The sequence below is a fragment of the Oncorhynchus mykiss genome, chromosome 6, assembly GCF_013265735.2.
Source record: "Oncorhynchus mykiss isolate Arlee chromosome 6, USDA_OmykA_1.1, whole genome shotgun sequence".
NCBI classification, from domain to species: domain Eukaryota; kingdom Metazoa; phylum Chordata; class Actinopteri; order Salmoniformes; family Salmonidae; genus Oncorhynchus; species Oncorhynchus mykiss.
The window spans coordinates 35333965-35357689 of record NC_048570.1 but is presented as its reverse complement, the minus strand read 5'-3'; the positions used below and the strand labels follow the sequence as shown (position 1 = coordinate 35357689).

The window sequence follows — 23725 nt, the reverse complement described above, 5'->3', positions numbered from 1 at the left end:
TCTCAAGAGATCCAGAGACCCATCAGCTGAAGGTAACTAGACCGCAGGAAGAGTAGCTGCCACTTTTGCAAAAGCTAATGGGGGAAGCAAATAAAATCCTAAATCCTAAGAGATTCACATGCAGTACATCAGTTTCAATGGCCACTAACATATTGTAAAGTAGCTGCAATATGACACAGCTTAGCTATGTCAGTAAGATTTGAGTCAAGCCTGTAAGCATGCCGTGTCAAGCATGCATTTCAAGCATGCACTTACACGTTTGCATTTTCAAATGTGTAAGCATTCTGTAGTAGACCTGAGCATACTGTCATTTGTAGCATTTACAAAGTACTCGTGTTACTTATTAACTCCTAACAAAATATTCATTCACTGATGCACATGACTTCATCTAAACTCAGGGATTAATTTTGCTTCAGTCCCCTAATATCAAAGTGATCCATCTGGCTGGGACAGACAGAGCACCACTAGCCCCTTCCCAGCACGCCTGTCAAACCAAGAGCTGAGTCAGAGAGACGAGTGTTGTGTTGTGCTCCGTCTGCAGTGAGAGATAGCAGCAGCACACCCGCCATGCACAGGTGTCATCCGACGAGTCCCTTTCCCACTCTAAGCCCTGCTCCATCTGTCTCATTCATAGCCAGTGGAGCTGGGAGCAGGGCCGTAGGAGCAGGTTGAGGCTAGCGGGGAGCCCCAAATGGCACCCTGTTCCTTATGTAGTGCACTACTTTTGACCAGGACCCATAGGGAGCAATTTGGGATACAACCTAGGAGTCTGTCTGTTTTGGAACACCAGGTGTTCACACCATATGCACTGACAACACAGTGGGAGTAGTTAATGAGAGCATGGCAACAGTTCCTGACCTCACCTGGTGGTAGATACGGTACTGTAGGGGTCGGCTACCCACTGTCATTCATACTCAATTGATACTTTTCTTGAACCCAATCTGCCATAAAGTCTATATAACAACGTAATGACATTGACACAAGTTGTTTACATTCATGACAGTTAAGGTCATTGGGGTTAACTGGCTTTACACACTATCTTCACTACTTAAACTGGTTGGGTAAGCTAGTTGGTTAACAATGTAGCTAGCCAGTTAGCGGACCTAAACAATGGTTTATGTCATGATAGTGTTCATGCAATAAGGTGGCTGTCAGCTGTCATGAATGTGTATGGCTCCCGTTGTAATTTTCACGACTCTGTTATAAGTCATGAATGTGTATGGCTCCCGTTGTAATTTTCACGACTCTGTTATAAGTCATGAATGTGTATGGCTCCCGTTGTAATTTTCACGACTCTGTTATAAGTCATGAATGTGTATGGCTCCCGTTGTAATTTTCACGACTCTGTTATAAGTCATGAACGTGTATGGCTCCCGTTGTAATTTTTACGACTCTGTTTTAAGTCATGAATGTGTATGGCTCCCGTTGTAATTTTCACGACTCTGTTATAAGTCATGACAAAGGGGTGAAGTGAAGTGTAACAAAACATTGAGACAACAGCTGAGAGTTACACGTGTTTGCAGACCTCTTATAGGCCAAGTGAACATTCACTTGTCATCTGAACACACACAGAGAGCGAGAGAGAGAGAGAGAATCAGAACTGTTTACACAGATCTGGCCAGGCTCAGTGAGGCGAGCTCTTGAGTTTGTACACAGCAGTGGCTTGCAGTCCGGATAGACAAGATAGGCAATGTTGACCCTGTGATAATCTAATAAAAAAGCTGTTATGAAAAGCCCCCCCGCCCCAAAATATATATATCAGGGTTGCAAACTATTCGGATGAAATGTGTCCAATATTGGTCTTTTAGTGCCAACTATTGGTTGCAACTGTGGATGCTACATCGGTCTATGTCTAAGCTGAGTTGAGCAGTGTATCATTTTGTCAGATGATATGAAATATGCCGCCATTGGAGGCTATTGCTTCTGTATCTTTGCTATAATGGTATTTACATTTGGTTAAAAAAAAAAACGTGTTCATTTTCAGTTAATAGTTGTTGGAGCCATCTGTTGTATGGTGAACTTGGGCTTTATCAAGGAATATTTGTAAGTAAATCTGTCTTTCATAATAGCCAGTGCCTACCCAGCCACCAACCTCACCATACGTCACTAGTAAACAGAGAGATTATAAAAATATCCTCTGGATGTGGTGTGGAAATAAATTCTGGCTACCAGCCAGCTTAGTGAGCAACTACTGCTACTGGTACTGCTAGCCAGCCAGCCTGCCTCTCGTAACCTTGCAGTGTGTTAAAGCCACAATCTGACATTTCAACAGTCTGACCCTGCCACACCATTCATGAAAATGACCTTAAAACCTTAGCAAATATTGCAGATTGTGGCTTTAAGCTACAGTAGCAAAGCCCATGCATAGGGACAGACAGTATTAGAAAAATCCATGCATTTGCATAATGCTACACATGTTTTAAGACCGGTACAAGAATGTTCTAGGGCAGTGAGGGGACTCAGGGGAGGGTAGAAACTGCATTGTCAGTGGGAAACAATAACTCTGGTGTGTAAGTGTAGGTGTGAGTGAGAGTGAGAGAGAACTGTAGAGAATGAGAGAGAGGGAAACAGAGACAGAGAGTGAGAGAAACAGAGAGAGGGATGGAAAGTTTGGCACGGCTTGAAGAGGTTGGTCGGACCTGACTGAGTGGCCGATTGACATCTGCCAGGCTGCCTTTTAGCTCTATTAAACGTTTCAATGAGAGAGCGGCCACGCACAAGTTATGAGGGGAGTAAAAATAGGCTTCCCGCAGTCACCACTTAGCCCGGCAATCTGGAGGGCAGCTTATGAATGAACCGGGGAAGTGTTTGAATGGCAGCCCTTGTCACGAGCCCTAATGGCCGTCACAGACTGGGTTTCCGTAAGACCTGGGTTCAAAACTATAGCTTGGCTTGATTGAGCTTGTCTGGCGAAATAGAACCAATAGAATAGTTGCAAAATGTCACCCATATGGCACCCCAAGCAGACTAAAGCAAACACGTAAATCCTTTGAAAGATTTGAACGAGTATTTGAACCCAGGCTTGGTTTCCACAGAAGACTGGGGACTATTGAGAAGGTACTAAACATGCGTATCTGCTGGATCAGGGGTCTGGATATAGGGCAGATAAAGACATAACAGAGCAGCTCCTATGTTCCACATTAACACACCTGTGTTGGTCTGGGGGCCGTTTACAGATCTGCTGTGTTGTGTTCTCTAACAACATCCTTAGACCTGGCTTGTTAACTGCTGCTTTACTCTCTAGTCTCTCTAGTCTAACTAAACATTCTGGCATAAGGGAGGACGTGTGTGTTGAGGCAGGGAGGTTAGCTGTTGTTGGATTAGGAGAGCAGCCAGAGACCGCTCTCTCACATTTAACTCGATAAGATGAGTTCACGTGGGGTCCCTGATCAGCATGAAGACAAATGGCTAAGGCTCTAGCTTGGAGGGGTGAAGTGGCTCCTCTGGGCCAAGGGGAATGTCACGGACAAGTGCGGCCTGCCCATCTCTGGGCCCGCTCGACATTCCTCTTTCGTTCTTCCCTCCCTCACTCCGTCCCTCCCTCCTTCGAAACCACCAACAGACAACTCAAAGGCAGCTGGAGATCTGGATGGGAGCATTACACCGAGTCTGAAATATCTTGTCCATACAAAATGGACAAGAAATAGTCAACAGGTTGTTAATTTATTCAGAACACCAGACACTATAACAGGAAGTTCCCCAACTGAGTCAATTCAATTTCTCAGCCTCCTGCCTTACTTGTATGTGAACAGAACAGATGGTATTATTATAAGAGATGTTAGAGGCTGATCCAGTGAGTATTCAAGAGCGGATGACGATGCAGTTTTCACAGTTAAGTCCCCAACTGTCTATCAAAACGCAATTAGCTCACGCCTCGTGTATAATCTATGAGGCGGCCGATCAATATCTGCATTCATTCTGACTGAGCTTCATTAGGCGCACCACAAGGCATCCTCCCCAGACAGACAGACAGGGGCATGAAGAATTTCAGCAGCAAAAGGCAGATTCCCGTCATGACATTCCTCTCATGCAGGCTAGCTATCCCCTCAAGGCTGCAAACACCATAAAGCAGGGAAGAAAGGCCCTCCATTTTAACACCGAGCTGCCTGGGAGGCAGAGTGGATTCATAACACTGCTGGTGTGTGACTGCTCTGTCTAACCCGTAGGCTAACTCACACTGTGTTCCCACCCTGCGAGCAAAGCAACAGCCATTATAGCACTAATGACAACACAGTTTAATCGTGCTGAAAAAGGTCACAGAGCATTGTACTTTCTCACACAGCCACGGCTGATATTACTCCTGCATCTGTTTAATCGTTTCATTAAAGCATTCACATCTCATTAGAGATTTAAAAAATACAAATCAAATGAAGACACTTATCATACCTGTGTCACTTAAAATGCCACTCATGTGTGATTCATTAGCCTACATGTTAAATATTATAAAACAAAAAAGACGTGGTTACAGCTATGGGTATGGAACTGTTATTTATCTATGTCATTGTGTGAGTCTTTTTGCCACCTCTCACAACCGCACAGCACACCACCTTGAGAACTGTGCCAAGGTGTTGTAATGCCGTGCCAAGCCAGGAGGTGGATGCGAGGTCAGGACGGAGGGGACACAGGGCCCAGTGGAGCAGGTCAGTTACCTGGACAAGTAAGCAAACTCCAGTTAGCTGAATCACTCCACCACTCTGAGGGATCACAGTGCCTCTATTCCAGTGTAACTCAACCTTTCATGAAATGCTCATGTCCTGCTTATGAATGTGTTATGTATGATTTATGAATGCGTTATAAAGTCCTTATGTAGGTACTCTTTGAACGAAATGTTACCCCTTCTTTATACCTGGGAAGCAAAAGTCACTCCTGTTCCAAGGACTGACAAGCTATTGTCCTTTCTTCTTGGAGGACCACTTAGATAAAACTAGCAGGTTGAGAGAGAGTGCTAATCCACAGAGCCAGGTTAGGGGGCCTTGCCTCGTCTACTGTCCCCAGCTGCCAGCAGACAACTCAGCTGGGGGTCCTGTCATGCCAGCGGTCTCCTGTACCCACATCTCCCGGTCCCCCATACCGTGAAAGGGAGAGCTGCTTAGATGGAGTACCACCTGCCCACTAGACACATCAACACAACCCCTTATGTAAATAAGGTATCTGTTTTTTTAATTTGTTATACATTTGCAAAAATTTCTAAAAACATATTTTTGCTTTCTCATTATGGGATATTGATGTGTAGATTGATGTGGGAAAAATGTATTTCATCAATTTTAGAATAACGCTGTAACGTAACAAAATGTGGAAAAAGTCAAGGGGTCTGAATACTTTCCGAATGCACCGTACATTTAAGGATTTATAACAGTACCTGGTGGGTTCTAGGAATCATTTAGTTCCTTATTGGTTAACGTCTCTGGAGGACTACTGTGCTGACTGAAGTCTCTCCAACACACCACATCATTACCTCTGTCAATCACTTAAGCCCAAGTTAAGCTTAAGCTAATTGCTCAGCTGCTTCGTCTAGCAGCTAGCATGAAACTAGTACATAAATCAGCAAAGCCAGTGGCTACGTCCAGAATGGCACCTTATTTCCTATATAGTGCACTACTTTTGACCAGAGATCTATGGGACCTGGTCAAAAAAAGCATAATAGGAAATAGGGAATAAGGTGTTATTTCAGACGCAGAAGTGTCTTTCCATCAGGTCCCCACGTGGAGGAGTTAGGGCTGGTTCAGGAAGTGTTTTATTTTCATCAGAGGCAGCCGCAATGCAGTAGCAGTAACTCCTGACCTGAGACACACAGAAACCTTAAAAACTGCCAAGCCATCCGTAAAAACACCAAACCATCAAACACGACAGCTAGCTAGGCAACTCTGCCCTGAATACAAAAGTACGATGAAACGCTAAAGAAGGCGTAACCTAGGCCTCATTTTAACACCTTCTGCACACATTCTCAGCTGCGCATTCTCAAATCTGTGATAACGTGGGTATTAGCGAACAGCGCTGAAATATGCTGAGGGATGGGGGACAGCAGAAAAGCCTAGTCGGAGATAAGCAGCACAAGCCTAGATGATTTCATTACCGAGGAGGAAGAGAGAGATTGTCAAGGGGAGGATAAACCCAGAGGTAACTATCTGAGAGGCTTTGAACTGCTGAACACTTACCAGATGAATCCAGTCTCTGAGAAGAATTGCCCTGTCATGAAACGGAGTACAGTACTTCAAATGCAGGAGGTGTTTTAACATGAAGTTACAAAGGCACTAAAGAAGAAACCACACAATGATTCCCGTCCTGAAAAAAGGCACCGCTAAGACCTGACCTCTTTCTTTTACAGCGAAGCGTCAGGGAAAGCCAGAGGGAACAAATGGTTCTTCCCTCTCAAACACAATGTACAACGCTTCTATTTAGATGAAGAATCCATTTGAGAGGAGAGAGAGTCGTACTTACTACTCATCCTATCTGAAGTGCTCAAGCAGGCAGCACAATGATAGTAGGGTTGTGTCCAAAATAGAAACCTATTCCCTATTTTGTACACACTACTTTTGACCAGGTTCCATAGAGCTCTGGTAAAAAAGTAGCGCACTATATAGGGAATAGGGTGCCATTCGGGATGCGGCCTACACTACCCGCAGCCTCTCGTCCCAGCTAAGATAAACTCAACATGACTGTAGCGTCCCTCTGATTCATTCAGACCATGCTAGCTGGATATCTCCTGGAGATTACAAGTCAATTCCAGGAGAGGCTCTGCTCACTGTGAGGAATGCGAGCTGACACTAACTGACATTTGAACAACACACAAAGCACCGACACGGTATGAGATGAAGACAGGGCTAGTCTTGCATACTTGCAGAATGTTTACGACAATAACCTATTTGACACACGCATGTGGTGTGGTCTCTCTTTCTACTAAGTGGGATGACATGTATGTATTAGTTGTGCAATTACACAAACCACAGGTATCAGAAGTACTACACTGCAACTACACTGTAATTATGCTGTACATACTGTGTAAATGCTTTAAGTGTACTATGTATAATGTAAAGGGACAGGGTAAAGCAGATTTTTAATAGGCGTGTGTGAAAGAGAGCAGGAGAGCGAGCCTGAAATAGAAATATAGAGGATGAAAGGCTATGAGACAGACACTGAACAAATATTGGACATCTACAGTCCATGGGTAAGCGCTGCTTTTGGTACAAACTCACAGCCATGGCAGTGGATTAACACAGCACAGCAGCTGCACTCAATGAAACACATGAACGCAGGCATTCCCAAGGTATCTTGATCTTCATCTACACTCCTTCCTTTTAAATCCTGCACACCTCTCTGAGATGTATGGTTGCAAGGGGCATTGAGAGAAGAGGAGTCAGATCCATAGCACCCTCAGCCCCAGTGAATAAAGTTGTGATTCATACTGGATACACTGGCCTGCCACACCCTCCCCTCTCGTTGTGGGCTATTTACCCTAAAACCCAGTGCTGTGTTAGGGGGCTAGTGGGGGTGTGGATGATGGTTCGTTTGGATGGTAATTCTATTCTAAAACCATTCTACACTAAAAATCATTCTGTTTAAAACCGTTCTATGAGACCAGCTGGCTTTGGCAGACTCACTAATGGACACAGCATTTAAATCAGGACTTTTGAAAATTACCCTACTGCTGAGAATGCACATGGTGAACAAGCCACAGATGGACAGGGACAAATAACACTTGCTGGCTGTGGCCCCGTGGCTCCTTTTCTGTTCTCCTACAACGATCACAGTCACAGAATTAGCATCGAAACCAACCATGATGATCAAGACAGCGATACAAGCATTCTATTAATTCAGTGGCTAACTTAGCTCCCATCCCTCAGTATGGTAGCCTACAGTCTGGACTTTGTAGTACAGCTGGTGTGTCAGGATACAGACTGACAGACACCATTCACAGCCCCTGCACCACAGGGCTGACAAAATAGGAAGTGGAGGCAGTCTCTGCCACTTGCAAAACTGACAGACAAGTTCCAGCACAGCACAGCCCATCCCCATGCCCTGGCCAGATGTGTTATTTTAGTGAGGTCACACAGAGAGAGAAGTAGCAGGACAAACAGAAAACATCCTTGGTCTAGATGAGATAAAACGGAATTGATAGATTCCTCTCTAGACCATTCCGCCCATCCTGAAAACACAAAGCAGGGCAGATATCTGCAGACTTCCAAACACACACTATCAGAAAGCCCCTGCATCAAACTAGATAATAATTAATGGCTGGAATAAACCGAGCACTAACACATTAATAAGTAAATAGTTGTTACTAACCAAGTAGGCATGTTGTCAGTGAGTCAATGGTAGATGAGATGCGATGGAGTATGAGTATTATCATTTCATACAGGAACTGACACAAATACAGTAAAAAAAAAAAAAAATACTAGCTCAGAACATCATTTCCTGTTCTTGCTGTTGAGAAGTGGCACCGTTTTGGAATAACGGCTCCCCGGCCACGGGTTGTGCTGGGATACAATTCAGATTCTAGAGAATTCTGCACAGCTTCACCCAGCTAAGGAAAACATTTCCCCTAGAAGGAAATCCATGGCTAAGCATTGTATGGACATCTTACCATGAGGGGAGTTTAATTTAAAAAAAGTTTTAGACTAAAGTTTCTGTCAAATAGTCTGGCCACCAACCTCTCACAAAACTTCCTCTATTAAAAACACAACTTTAGTATTTCTATTAATCATGACGGACACTGGAGTTGAAATAAAAATAACATTTTGTGTGCTGTAATTGGGGGTTAATACAGTATCATTCAGGCTCTGAAAACCATTAGAACTGCTGTCAAATTAGATAGAGATTATAGTCCCGCTTGGCGGGCGGCACCACTCAACATGCAGCCCACTAGCCGTTTTCACTTTAAACTGAGGAGAATCAATTTGGTCACCAATTACAGTGTACTGCAGTATAATAGGCATTGTCTGGTCACCAAAGACTTTGCATAAGAATCAACTACTGTAAATTGAGTCCAGATTATAGTAAACTGTTACTGAATTCACTGAAAATAATATATTCCTGTTATCATAGGGTTAGATAATAAATAAACTCAGTGAAAAACCACATGGCATTTTCAGGTAAGAATAATGGGTGCTCCTTCAACTCAGGTCTTCACAGTCAAATCATGCATTTGCATGGGGCTCTCTCATTGCACCCATTCTATTCAAACTAAGTCAGGTAGGAAACAAATAGACGAATGCAGACTGCTGTTTCAGCACGCATTCACTGCAGACTATAGCAGGCCAAATGAAGCACTATTCCCTATGTACTGCAATACTTTTGACCAGGGCACGTAGGGCCCACTATAGGGAATGGGATGTAATTTGGGACACAGTCGTAGTGTAATCTTTTCCAGTGTCTTCTGCTGTCAGCTGGGTGTGCTTCAGTTCTAAAGCCGGGCACAGAGAGTGGTGAATACTGACGAGTCACACGGAGAGTGGTAAATACTGACGAGTCACACAGAGAGTGGTAAATACTGACGAGTCACACAGAGAGTGGTAAATACTGACGAGTCACACAGAGAGTGGTAAATACTGACGAGTCACACAGAGAGTGGTAAATACTGATGAGTCACACGGAGAGTGGTAAATACTGACGAGTCACACAGAGAGTGGTAAATACTGACGAGTCACACGGAGAGTGGTAAATACTGACGAGTCACACGGAGAGTGGTAAATACTGACGAGTCACACGGAGAGTGGTAAATACTGACGAGTCACACGGAGAGTGGTAAATACTGACGAGTCACACGGAGAGTGGTAAATACTGACGAGTCACACAGAGAGTGGTAAATACTGACGAGTCACACAGAGAGTGGTGAATACTGACGAGTCACACAGAGAGTGGTGAATACTGACGAGTCACACAGAAAGTGGTAAATACTGACGAGTCACACGGAGAGTGGTAAATACTGACGAGTCACACAGAGAGTGGTAAATACTGACGAGTCACACGGAGAGTGGTAAATACTGACGAGTCACACAGAGAGTGGTGAATACTGACGAGTCACACAGAGAATGATGAATACTGACGAGTCACACAGAGAGAGCTACACGTCTTACTTATCTCACGAGGAGACTACGGAAGCCACATTAAGGGCACAGAGAACCAGCGTGCCAATGAGAAGTCTTTAAAGAATATATTAAACAAAGATACAATATCATAAACATTTGATCACATGGATTCTCTATCCCATTAGCATGACCCACAGGTACATCATAATCTCCTGGCAATAATAGTGTTCGACCCCTGTTCGGCAACTAGGCAGAGAGACAAAACAGGGAGAGAATGAGAATTCCTTCCACAGGAGCACTTTAAAACAAAATCCTCCAAGCAGGTTTGCACAGTGCAAGGGCATCTTTCACTCGGCTAAAAAAAAAGCTTCAAAATAATAACAGGTCCTTTGAACAATCAAAACATCAACGGCGGTAATACATCTATTCTGTGAGTGTGTATGGAGTGGACAGACAGCATCTCAATCTCAGTGTAGGTAATATTAGGCAAGTCATTTCTTGTGCATTTTAATACAGAATGTACACTCGATATTTGATCTTTCCATTCGTAAACCATCTAAGGTCTGTCTGGCTAAAGCTATGGGAAAGTATAAGAGCTCCTCAGTACTACTACAAAGGCCAAGTCCAAAGCTAAACAGAAAGCCTGGAGTGGAGAGGCTGGCCCTTGGATCTCTGGCTTCAAAGCCTCACGACCACTCACATTTATGTCACTCTGCTCGTTACAGATGAGTGAGCACCGCAACTCTTTTTGATGTGACCATCTCTGGTCTTCTAACGATGGACTTCCATGAAAATGGACAAAGATATGAAAAGGCAACACGCTCATAACACCACACTCGATCGTCCTATCCATCTCTTTCTCCCTGTGTGTGTGTGTGTGTCTATGGCTCTCTGGAGTAGTCTAGAGATGTAGGCTACACTCCTCTAACTACACACGTCTCCTTTTCTAACTCAAAGACAGACGCAGCTGGACTCCAGGTCTTCTTTCTGTCTCTGCCAAACGGCCCCTCTAGCACGAGGTGTCAGAGGCAGAGCTCTGTTTCAACGTATTCCCGGTCGGTGATGGCCTCCCCCCTGCCAAAATGGAGAAGAGAGGGGGGGAACAGGGTGGAGACGCCCAGGGAGAGAGCGGCTGAACGTCTAAATCATTCCCACATGTTCTCAGGAGGAGTAGTTTCCACCACCAGCCTCACTGGGGTGGAAGGTGGGGGGCGGGGGACGGGGGGGAGCAGACACCCTGTACTCCCAGTCCCAAGCACCTCACTTCCCTTTCTGCAAACATTGCTACATTGAGCTGCTCTGACTACGTACAGATGGTTTCATTTAGCCAAGCCATGGCATCACAGGGTACAATTTATTTTTGCCAAGCCAAGCTCAGAAAAATGTTGACGGCAAATTGAAAGACACTGAAGAAAAGTTCTGAGGTAGCAATGAGTTTCAAAGTTCGAAGGCAGAAAATCTCTCTCCCTAGACTCGAGACACATAAAGGATTATGACAAAATAAAAGAACCCCCCTAGAAAAGGAACAGAAGCAAATCAGTGAGCCATCAAATAATTTCAAAGTCCAATAAGGCTCAGATCAAAACCTATTTAACAGTTCAAAACAATAACAATTCAGATAAAATGAAAATCTAAAATAATACACGCAAAGCTCTGCTGCTATCCAATCAACAACAACTATGCATCCCAGTGCTGTCAAAGCAAAGCACTTTGTCAGACACAGGATTACAGAACCTTTTCCCTCATTACACCCCCTTACACACAGCCAACCACATACACGGTCCATTTCAAAGGCCTGCCTGCCACAGCTAATATGAATCATAAATTGCATTCATTTTAATAACAACCTGTGCATGGCCGTGGTTATTGTTGCGGAGGGCAGGCTGTGCGTTGCTATGAGGCTGTGGTTTTCCAGGCAGGAAGAGGCTGCTTTGTTCACTCAGGATGCCAGACACGACCAGGGAAGCATGATCTTAACCTAGTTGTGAGGGAGTGACAGGAGGCTAGGATGGAATCAGATTAGATGACCCAGGCTTTTATTTGCCCGCCTCATTCACTTGTCAATACCAACGTAGGGTGAAGACGGAAGGCATGCTTGTCCATGTGGCTGGTAGGGTCCAGTGATGCGGTATGAAGAAGTGGCTGGTCCAACACATTTATCTGAGGGGAATCAAACAGCTGGACAAGCCATGGTTATGAAGGAGAGGAAAGGGATCTGATTTATAGCTGTACCCTGCCATGGCAGATAATGACTGGAATATTACCCTCCTTGTAAGAGAGTGTAAAGGCGTCCACATGCTTCCCAGACGAAACAGCTTGGAAGAGTTTATGCATATATCATGAGGGCATTTTGTGATGTTTTTTTTATTGTTGGTTTTGGACTTTGGTAAGTCTTTTTTTCGGTTGTTCAGGCACACAACCTTTTTTCTTGAGGCAAGCTGAAGTCTGGAGCCGAAGTCTACGCCCCTTCGTCTGTGATTGGTCAACAGTAGGGATTCTTCAGTAAAGTCTTTGTTGTCATTCACTGAGAGACGACTCGTTTTCATGCACATTTTTTCATTTAGAAATACTGGACCAAACATCTTAGATGTAAAATTGCTTGACTAAGATCTCCACGGCAAAAACGGCAAAATCAATAACATGTTTCTTGAGTTCTTAGATTAATTCAGATCAATATCTCTAAATTGACAAACAGTATTATTGACGTTTTTTCTCATATTTCAAGCTAATGTAATATAAGGGCGTATGCGAGCACATTCGGTTCGACTTGGCTAGCTGCCGGCCGAACTGAAGCATGCTGATGCCTTAAGAGAAGGTGAGGCAGGAAGACAGGGGAGGCTGGGGGATAACTCCATTATGGGTTAATAAAAATGTTAACAGAGTCATTTGGGATTCCCTTGGTGAGCGTGCCTTTTTATTATATCAAAACTTCGGGCCTGAATTATACATTTGATCTCATTACTGTCACTTAGCCTGCGGCAAAAAAATATAGGAGCAATGAAAGCCAGATTTAAACGTATCCATCGTGGAGTGTGAATGTGTAAACCTCCATCGGAGAGACAGAGAGTCAGTCACCACACTGTCTCTTGTTTGAAATAAGTATTTGGCGTTTTGTTGTACTGGTGCCATTTCTCTACCTTCAACAGGCTTTCAGTTCTCTTCGTGTTTGTCAGTTTCACTACAGACAAAAACAATCTACCCTAGATGGTATCAAATAAAATATACAGTGCCTTCAGAAAGTATTCACAGCCCTGGACTTTTTTCACAATTTGTTGTGTTACAAAGTGGGATTAAAATGTATTTAATTGTAATTTTAGGTCAGCGATCTACACACAATAATGTGTCATGTCAAAGTGGAAGAAAAATTATAACATTTGTAAAGAAAATCATGAAAAATTAAACACTAATATACAGTATCCTGATTTGATAAGTATTTTCAAGCAGATTTAAGTCAAAACTGTAACTCGGTCACATTCACTATCTTCTTGGTAAGCAACTTCAGTGTACATTTGGCCTTGTATTTTAGGTTACTGTCCTGCTGAAAGGAGAATTCATCTCTGGTGGAAAGCAGACTGAACCTGAAAAACTCCCCCAGTCCTTAACAATTACAAGCATACCCATAACATGACACAGCCACCACTATGCTTGGAAATAAGGAGAATTGTACTCAGTAATGTGTTGTATTTGCCCCAAACATAACACTTTGTATTCAGGACAATTTTGGCAGTATTACTTTAGTGCCTCGTTGCAAACAGAATCCATGATTGGAATATTTTTGATTCTGTACAGGCTTCCTTTTCACTCTGTCAATTAGGTTACTATTGTGGAGTAACTACAATGCTGTTGATCCATCCTCAGTTGATTTCTCCTATTACAGCCATTAAACTGTTTCATCACAGACAGTAACTGTTTTAAAGTCACCATTGGCCTCATGGTGAAATCCCTAAGCGGTTTCCTTCCACTCCAGCAACCGAGTTAGGAAGGGCGCCTGTACTTTGTAGTGATTGAGTGTATAGATGCACCCTTTAAAATGGTAATTAATAACCTCACTATGCCCAAAGAGACATTCAATGTCTGTTTTTCTACCAATAGGTGCCTTTCTTTGCAAGGCATTGGAAAACCTCCCTGGTCTTTGTGGTTGAATCTGTGTTTGAAATTCACTGCTCGACTGAGGGACCTTACAGATAATTTTATGTGTGGGGTACCTGGAGTCATTCAAAAAACACTATTATTGCACGCAGATTGAGTTCATGCAACTTATGTGAATTGTTAAGCACATTTTTTACTCCTGAATGTATTTATGCTTGCCATAACAAAGGGGTTGAATATTTATTCACTGAAGACATTTTTCATTTTTTATTAATTTGTAAACATTCCGAAAAACATGATTCCACTTTGACATTATGGGGTGTTCTCTGTAGGCCAGTTACCAAAAAAACTAAATGTAATCAATTCTAAAGTTTAAAAAAAATGTCAGCAGTTGAATCTGAGACTCAAGATACCACCGTCATCCTTTTGTGTTGAATTGAATCCCTCAATTATGGTCAGTGGAGTCCATACACAACCCATACATAGCAAATGTATGTCAGTGTAACCCATACATAGCATTAAAGCATATATTACCCATACATAGCATTAAACCACACATTACTAATACATAGTATTAAACCATACATTCCCATACACAGAATTAAACCACACATTACTCATACACAGAATTAAACCATACATTATTCATACATAGCATAAAACCATACATTACTCATGCATAGCATTAAACCATATATTAACGATACATAGCAAGTGTATGTCAGTGTAACCATACATAATATTAAACCATACATTACCCATACAGAACATGGGAAAATGGAAACAGAACAAATCTAGAGTAGATAGATTGTGGTGGGGAACGGTCAGTGTTACAGGGGTTATGTAAACCTTTACCAAGAATGTTACTCTATGGTTTCTGTGTATGCTCCCAAATGGGATGAGTGTATTCAGCCCCAAGACATTTGATAATGAGGAATTACAGTTCTGAGAGGCTACATTATGTTCAACATTATATCGTTTGGTTTCATGATTAATATTACATTTCAAGATTTGGGTTTGGTCCCTAAGCCATCAAGCAACTAGAGACTTTTCCTTTCAACGTACAGACATGTTGTAGCCTACAGACATGTTTACAAGTTCCTGGTACATTTTTTCTTACTGTAATAGAAATAAATAGTGTAGTGCAAAAGAGTGGCGTTGAAGTCTCAAATAAATTACCATGCAGTCATAAGATCCACAAGGGAGCCTGCACCCTTTTTAAATAATGAAGTACACACAATTAAAACAATTATTTTCAATTTTATTGAAAGGGAGTAGAAATACATGCAGAATAAAACCAACATTCCTTTCATATCAACCTGTGGGTCATTCCTTCCTTGTGTTTGATGTAATACAGTACATAACTGCAAGTAGCCCTTTGAGAGTGAGACCAGCACAACGAAATTAATTAATCTACAAGATCTCTCCTTGACCTAAAGTAGCTGCTCATAAAAAAAAATAATTAAACATAGCATTCCCAGTCCTGCTAAAGGCCTTATCCACAGTATTACCATAAGCTAAATTTATCTCCCCGAAAACCGGCGAACAGACAGTTGTGCAGCGATTTTTATGAATCACTTTAGGCTGTGAATGCTTATTTTGGTCTTGTTGTTTTCAGTGAGATAATCAGCATCTATCCTCTCTATATGACACAGAAAACTAAAGCGTTCCCTATCCTATCCTTGACGTTGGTTCAATAATTTGAATTCCATTTCGTTCGTTTTTCCTTCTTCTGTGAACTCAACGCACACATCGCACAGTTTCTCTGGAGATAAATCAGATCCAGCCTGAACTGTGCGATGTAGTAGGGATTTGTAGTTTCCAACAGGCCAATATTCTACATAGTTTAGCGCATAAAACATGGTAATTAACTACAATGACCATAATCCACTGTGCATCTACTTGTCCAGTCTGTGTTTATTTTATGCCTGCTCTTGAAGAGACAAGAATGAGCAATCGTGAGCTTCGCTAGGTATCTCTACCTGAAAATACATGATCTAAGTGATTGATAGTTGGTATTCAGCAGTCATAAAAGTATGCCTTATTTAAGTTGTAGAACTACAAAAGTGTGATTTTGTCAGACAACATAGGCAGCAGCTCAATAGAGATGCGATGATGACCTGGAATGAAATAATAAAGTAATCAAATAAAACTAATGCAATACACACAACTGAAATATGTTATTAAAGTAAAGTAATGTGAATAAATGATGGTTAATAAGTGATAAGCAGTCATTTTTATTTATTTAACCTTTATTTAACCAGGTAGGATAGTTGAAAACAAGTTCTCATTTGCAACTGTGACCTGGCCAAGATAAAGCATAGCAATTCGACACATACAACAGAGTTACACATGGAATAAACAAAACAAACAGTCAATAATACAGCAGAACAAAAGTCTATATACAGTGAGTGCAAATGAGGTAAGTTAAGGCAATAAATAGGCCATGGTGGCGAAGTAATTACAATATAGCAATTGAACACTGGAATGGTAGATGTGCAGAAGATGAATGTGCAAGTAGAGATACTGGGGTTGCAAAGGAGCAAGATAAATAAATAAATACCATATGGGGATGAGGTAGGTAGATAGATGGGCTGTTTACAGATGGGCTATGTACAGGTGCAGTGATCTGTGAGCTGCTCTGATAGCTGGTGCTTAAAGCTAGTGAGGGAGATATGAGTCTCCAGCTTCAGAGATCTTTGCAGTTCATTCCAGTCATTGGCAGCAGAGAACTGGAAGGAAAGATGACCAAAGGAGGAATTGGCTTTGGGGTGACCAGTGAGATATACCTGCTGGAGCGCGTGCTACGAGTGGGTGCTGCTATGGTGACCAGTGAGCTGAGATAAGGCGGGGCTTTACCTAGCAGAGACTTGTAGCCAGTGTGTTTGGCGTCGAGTATGAAGCGAGGGCCAACCAAAGAGAGCGCACATTACCATGATGGACTTGTATTAATTGTTTTATTCTGTGTTACAGCTTTCAACCCACATAATGCATAGTGCATTTAATGTTACAAAAATGATCAAAACCAACATCGAAAACTGATTATTTTTCAAATAAAAAGTACTAATTGCTCAGCACTACCAAGGGTCAAGGGTCCAGGTGTCATCGGCAGAAATATACCAAACCTGTTATCTTCATCTCATTATCTTTATCTCTGCATGAAGAAGGAGAGATCTGAATCGTCAATTATACCCCTCTTTTCACAATGCTGGCAGAAGCATTTACAAACTAAGTAGGGTGGTGACAGGATAGAATCGCTGTGGGGGAGGGAAGGAGGGAGGGGGAGAAAGAGAGAATCTGAACTACTGATATCCTAATATAGAGGATGAAACATTGGAATCGACACAAACAACATGCTCATAGGGATTTAGCAAACCAGACAGACAACGTTAATGACATAACCTAATCAGATTTATATGCACCATGTCAAACAAACACTTCTGATATCACTGTATCAAATATCACTATATATCAATACCATATCACCTATCAAAACAATCAATGTAGCTATTAAACAAGTTATTAAACTAACAAATTCACATAGACCTACAATCAAACACATTAGCAAAGGGAAGTGGGGATCGGAGGATGACTAGGCTCTAATGGTATCTAATACACAGTACTGAAAGGCACCAATGAATAAGATAGCATCAGTGATACAGAACCACCAACTAAAGAGAGGACAGCAGCAGCTGCATAATCACACCCATTGTGTGTGCCAAATGGCACCCTATTCCCCAGTGTACTACTTTTGACCAGGGCCTATAGAGTTCTAGTCGAAAGTAGTGCACTATGTATGATAAAAAGAGGGCCATTTGGGACGGCGCCAGAGTCCGGATGTGGATTAAGATCAATGGGGGATGCACATTTAATTACTCTCCTAAAAGTTCAATTAATGTGGTAGAGAAGAGATTACCACAATGTTTTAAAACACCACAGCCAGAGGGCACATCGAGCACTTAGCCCTGGATGTTAGGCATTAATCCATCCCTCACCACTACCACACCATCATGTTGGGGTGAGTAAATATGAGATTAATGATACCCCCAGTCCCACTCTATGATATCCTAATACATTGTTATACACATGAAAAGAAATGTGAGACATTAGCCACTCTTTGCTGCAATGTCCAAACTGGCATATTGGTTAGAATGAAGCAATAAATTGTACATTATACGTGGTATGCTAGTATGGACATTGGAACGAACGTAGCCCCTGATTGCACCTACTATCAGAACAATGGTAGTTTAAGTGGAAAAGCCTCTGCACTGAGCGTCTCATTTAAATGAATATGTTGTAAATTAGGAAACAGATGTGGAAGTAAAAGATGAGATTTCTCTCTGTCCACTTTGCTCCGGCTCCCATGCCAAGCTGTACTTACATGAATCTCTGGGAGATAGTTTGGCTCTAAACACAAACAGCAACCTCTTCCATAATTTATTGCCATAACAACTGCCGCATAGTCAATTGAGAGTTTCCAGAAATTCATCTCACCCCTTCTTAAATGTGGGATATCGGTATTGACAGGAAATGATAACAGTAAGCCTCTGCATTTTTCTCAGTGGCAGGTAGCAAATGTGTAGAGCATGTGGAAAACCTTTACAACGTGTTTGTTTGTTTACATCAGCAAACAGTCCAATGTTATACCACCTCTTGTTTCTGTAGAAACACCAGAAGCTGGACCTGTGTAGACGAATCAGGGTACCTTGGTCACATGGCATTATGAGCCTTATGTGAATGAGTGAACAATATTGTGGTCGTGAAGGACAGACATACTGTAAACCCACTGACAGAGACGCCAGGCACAGCAGTAACACTTAGCTGGCACTCCTACTATTCACACAGTGCCTCTTCCTCCATGCCTGATATGACACTAGTGTGGAGACCTGGCAATCACTTGGTCCACAATGACTCACTGACTCTATGTCTTGGAGGAGGTTGCTGTCTCACAGCTCTCTAAACACAGCACGTGTGTGGCTTCATCTATTGGGTCTACTGTGGTGTGTTTTGTGGTGTTGAGGTGCATTGTGGAATGTTGTGGTGCATTGTGGAATGTTGTGGTGCATTGAGGAGCATTGTGGTGTATTGTGTAGCATATGTGCCCCCCATCAATGCCCCCCATCAAAGTGGATGTGCACAGTAATTCTACCCCAGGGGGTTCCATTAATCACAACCCAATCCTATGGACATTTAGCTGCATGGGGAATCAAAGAGCAGAGGAACAGGGTAAAATCCTAATCCTTACCCTCTCTACCCATTGGTTGGGGGTCAATGGTTGGCCCATCTATCTAGCCCTGACCACAGCTTGACTGGAACCCCTGCTGCAACAGAGAAGCTGGGCAGTAAAACCAACAGAGGTCTGGAAGATTGGAGATGGACCTGAGACTAGCTTCCTGCTGCCCTGTATCAGCTATTGCGGTACCAAAGCACACAAGCACATCAGGACTACAGCATTAGACTACCACTTTGTCTGACCATGTGTCTATGCAAAACCTCTTACAGCCAGGGAGGAACCCATTTAGAACTGGAGTGGTTGTTGATGCTACAATCTAGATAGCTGGGCAACAGGGCAAGCCAACTTCATATGTTTCCTTTGATCTAAACCATTAACCCCCAGTACAAAGCCATGCTACTCACTCAGCCTTCCTCTAGCCTATACTGTCCTGAATAGCTCAGTCTGGGCAAAGTTTGCAAACATTTTGTAACAATGTGCACTGAGAGTCAGGAAGCAAGTACAGGAAGCGAGTGTTTAATAAATAAAGGGCACAGAAAACAAGGAACACGAACAACGCACTGACATGGACCAGAGTCAATAACACCGGAGGAAAGAACCAAGGGGAGTGACAGATATAGGGAAGGTAATCAAGGAGGTGATGGAGTCCAGGTGAGTGTCATGAGGCGCTGGTGTGCTTGACGATGGTGACAGATGTGCATAATAATCAGTAGCCTGGTAACCTAGAGGCCGGAGAGGGAGTATACGTGACACATTTACACTTTGTGTTGCTGTTGTTTTTAAGAGAGATGATATTTGATTTGTTGTCTGCTAATAATTACATGCACAAGTTTCACTTTTAAATAGCTGCTTTTTCAACCACGTTGAGAAGAACACAGTGTTATGGAATAAAGGCTGTTATAATCATAACATGAGATAATGTTGCAACTTCTGATTCATTTATCATTTAGCAAAACACGAGTCACACAAGATGTTTTGAGTTGGGGTGCTTCTTAGGGAGGGGCATTTTGGGGATTTTTGGGGGGGAAAGAAATGGGTGTTCTATAAAGGCATTTCATGCAATTCTACATCACTTACTTGTTAGAAGACATCAGCAGAATATGTTTTAATACCAATACAAGTGGCCAAATGCAGGCTACTGCGAAACTTGCTTTTCAGGTAGGATGCAATTTCTATTCATAATAATTTGTTTTATCATTATTATTGTATATCATTACTATTGTAGGCGTATTTATTAATCTAAACCAGTTCTTTAAATATGCAAACTGTGTTTTGTTTAATTCTGTTGAGACATTTTCATTGGCTAAATTGAAGTTCAATCTTTTTTTAAATTGTGTGCTCCATATTTAGTTTAAGATCAGTTAATGATATTTATTTGAGAAAAGGCCTATTTCTTTCATTTCTTGGGTTTGGTAGGCCTTTATTGGTAATTGCTGCAATATGGCCTGTTAACTTTTTGAAGTTCGCAATGGTTTTGTTTCATTCTGTTGAGACATTTTCTTTGGCTAAATGAAGTACTGTTGATGTTATGTTTGCTGCTCATATTTTCCATATAAACAGTGGCTTGAGTTATTTTTGATATTACCCTAATAAAGTTTAGAAACTTTTGGTGTGGCTATTATTATTATTATTATTATCCTATTATTCTGCTGCCCTATGGTATGAAGGCAGTGCGCAACCGGCGCTCTAACTGACTCTGACAGTTGTGTTTTAGACCTACCAGAAATGATTTTTTAAAACCTTTATTTAACTAGGCAAGTCAGTTAAGAACAAATTCTTACTTTCAATAAAGGCCTAAGAACAGTGGGTTCAGGGACAGAACGACAGATTTTCTAACTTGTCAGCTTGGGGATTCGATCTTGCAACCTTTCGGTTACTAGCCCAACACTCTAACCACTAGGTTACCTGCCGCCCCAGGTAGCCTACTCCTATGATCTAACAATATAATGCTTATCTTTATCAAAAATATTCTGATAAAAAAAAAAAAAAAGCCTCCTGTACACCTACACTGTATAGTAAATGCAGTAGCCTATCTGACAAGAGTAAAGAAATAGACGTCGGGGTCGTAGCATGCCACCGGCATATCTCTCTCTGGGGCTACGCCTAAAGCTTCTCTTCCTTTACATGTGTTTATATATGAATATCATACAGTGGCCTAAGCCTATAGGTCTATTCATTCATGCAATGCCCTAATGCATTTAGTGCTCAAATCTCTGACAGCTGAACCATGAGATCATACCAGTTCAGTCAAACCACTAGTCTCCATAAGCAAATAGACTCTTAAATGCAGATTCAAATGTACAGCAGGCCTAGGCTGTACTTAAAAGTGTACAATCAGATTGTTAGTCTATATGTCAATAAATGATGCACTTTAAAGTAGATCACGGGGTCAATCAGGAATGCAATAGATAACCATGGGAAAATGGATATGTAAAAAAAACTAAACAAATCTGGGTGGAAAAAATAACCCTCAGAAAAACGTCACTCGCTGTAAACCACACACATTTCCATAATGAAGGTGCAGTGGTAGAGCTCTAACCACTAAAATCTTCAGAGCGCACATATGCACTTGCCCGTTATACATGAAGCACTTTGATGTAGGTACCGAGGGCGAATCAGCATTTCTAATCAATATTGGACACACCCATATTCAAAGTAGCCTACCAGTTGCAATAATATAACAATTCACCGCTGTGTTACTTGTTTGCTGTGCCCGAAGAACTAAAGACGGGGCAACTAACTGGCAAGTATGGCGGCCTACGGCTACACAGTAACCTATTGCCGCTATGTGTCTACCTCCTAGAATACTTCAAGCTTGAGTTGGCTGTCTAACTATGAAGTTTACTCTAGAAAAAAATGCATTTGGAAAACACATATAGAAGTTTCTGCCATAATGCTTCGACACACCCAGCCTAACAAGACTACCAAAACGAGTCGAATATCAATAATAACTGTAGGCTATGCAGTGCACAGTCCACATTTATAAAACCATTCATAATAGCATAAAGGTCCGTCCCGGTCTAAAATCCTGCAATAGAAACTTCTAACAGCAATAGTCATTGGTTACCATCATATCGTCGGACCTATGCTACTGATCCGAATATGAAACTCTTTATTGTGTGTAAGGCATTGACAGAAGGATAGCCTATAAGACTTACTAAACAATTCAAACTTACGTAAAAACGAAGAATAAGGTGGTGGATCCCACAAGAAGAGTGGCAGCAGTGGATACCGGGATGTATTTGGTGGGTTTAAATCTCTTTCCAACGCTGTTGGGCATTCTGTAATTTCCACATTCCTCAATTATTTATTCCAATTGGAGATAGTATACATATGTAAAGATCCAGTCTGCAATATCTATAATTAACGATTCAGCCAATCCGTATTTACTGCCGTTAAACGCACACAGATCCAAATATAGACAGGCAGAAAATACAGCGCTCCAAAAGCTTGGAAATCCACTACTTTTCTGCTAGCAGCACTAACGATGTCACTTTACTATGGTAATGAGGAAACCTTCAAAAATAAAAGTCCGCATTTCAACATATTGCAAGGTGGATAACTCAATCAAAAGATAATATATTTTAATCAATGTCGATTTGTATTGTGCTTATAAGCAAATGCAAGAAGAAATGTATAGAAACACTTTTACATTTGTTTTAAAAAACATGATTTGATTGACTGACATGATTTGACAAAACACTTGGGATGCCCCTGGATGCCACCCAAGTCTAAAATCAATTTAAAATAAAAGGCTATTATACAATGAGATTGTAGTAACATAGTCCAATGGTTCCATTCCAGTTGCATTTATGATTAGTGAGGAGCATACCCAGAGAACAATAGGGCAGTTACCAAATGCAGTATAGAATAAAGAAAGGGATTTGTGTGGCAGCAACATAGTACCTGTGCAAATGAATAGTGATAGGTCCATTGCACTGCTACATTGCTGCATTCAGGGAGCATTTTCCTGCCTGAAGAGTTGAATTGTGTTTTAGCTGACAGATACAGAAATCCTTTTAACCTCTGTATGCAAAAAAAAAAAAAAAATCATCCACTGGATTTCATCGACCCACTTCTTTCTATCTTGTCTTCAGTGGGTAGACGAGTAGTTGAGACAAAGTTGGAAATTAGTGAAAGGAGAGGCAACTCCATAAGATCTAGATTTCTGTGTCATACCAGCATGTAAAAGTAATTTAATGCAACAAGCTGGTCAACTCTGTAGACAAGAGTGCAGTAAGAAGGAATACAGGTACCGGATGGGCATGAATTCCACAAATCTTGCTGACATTTGTGACATTGTTGATGTTTGCATAGGTCTTGGTAGCAGACATAATTCCACATTAGTAAGCAGCTCTATTAACAAAATCAAGAAACC

At 41.8% G+C, this 23725-nt stretch overlaps 1 protein-coding gene across 1 annotated transcript in view; it reads right to left on the bottom strand.

The window, feature by feature from the left end:
• Positions 1–22809, bottom strand: part of LOC110525848 (palmitoyltransferase ZDHHC8B) — an 80156-nt gene extending 57347 nt beyond the window's left edge. The window contains exon 1 of the mRNA XM_036979983.1: positions 22524–22809. Coding sequence (XP_036835878.1) covers positions 22524–22627 — 104 coding nt within the window. The 5' untranslated portion in view covers positions 22628–22809. The remainder of the gene's footprint in view (positions 1–22523) is intronic.
• Between the last annotated feature and the right edge of the window lie 916 nt (positions 22810–23725).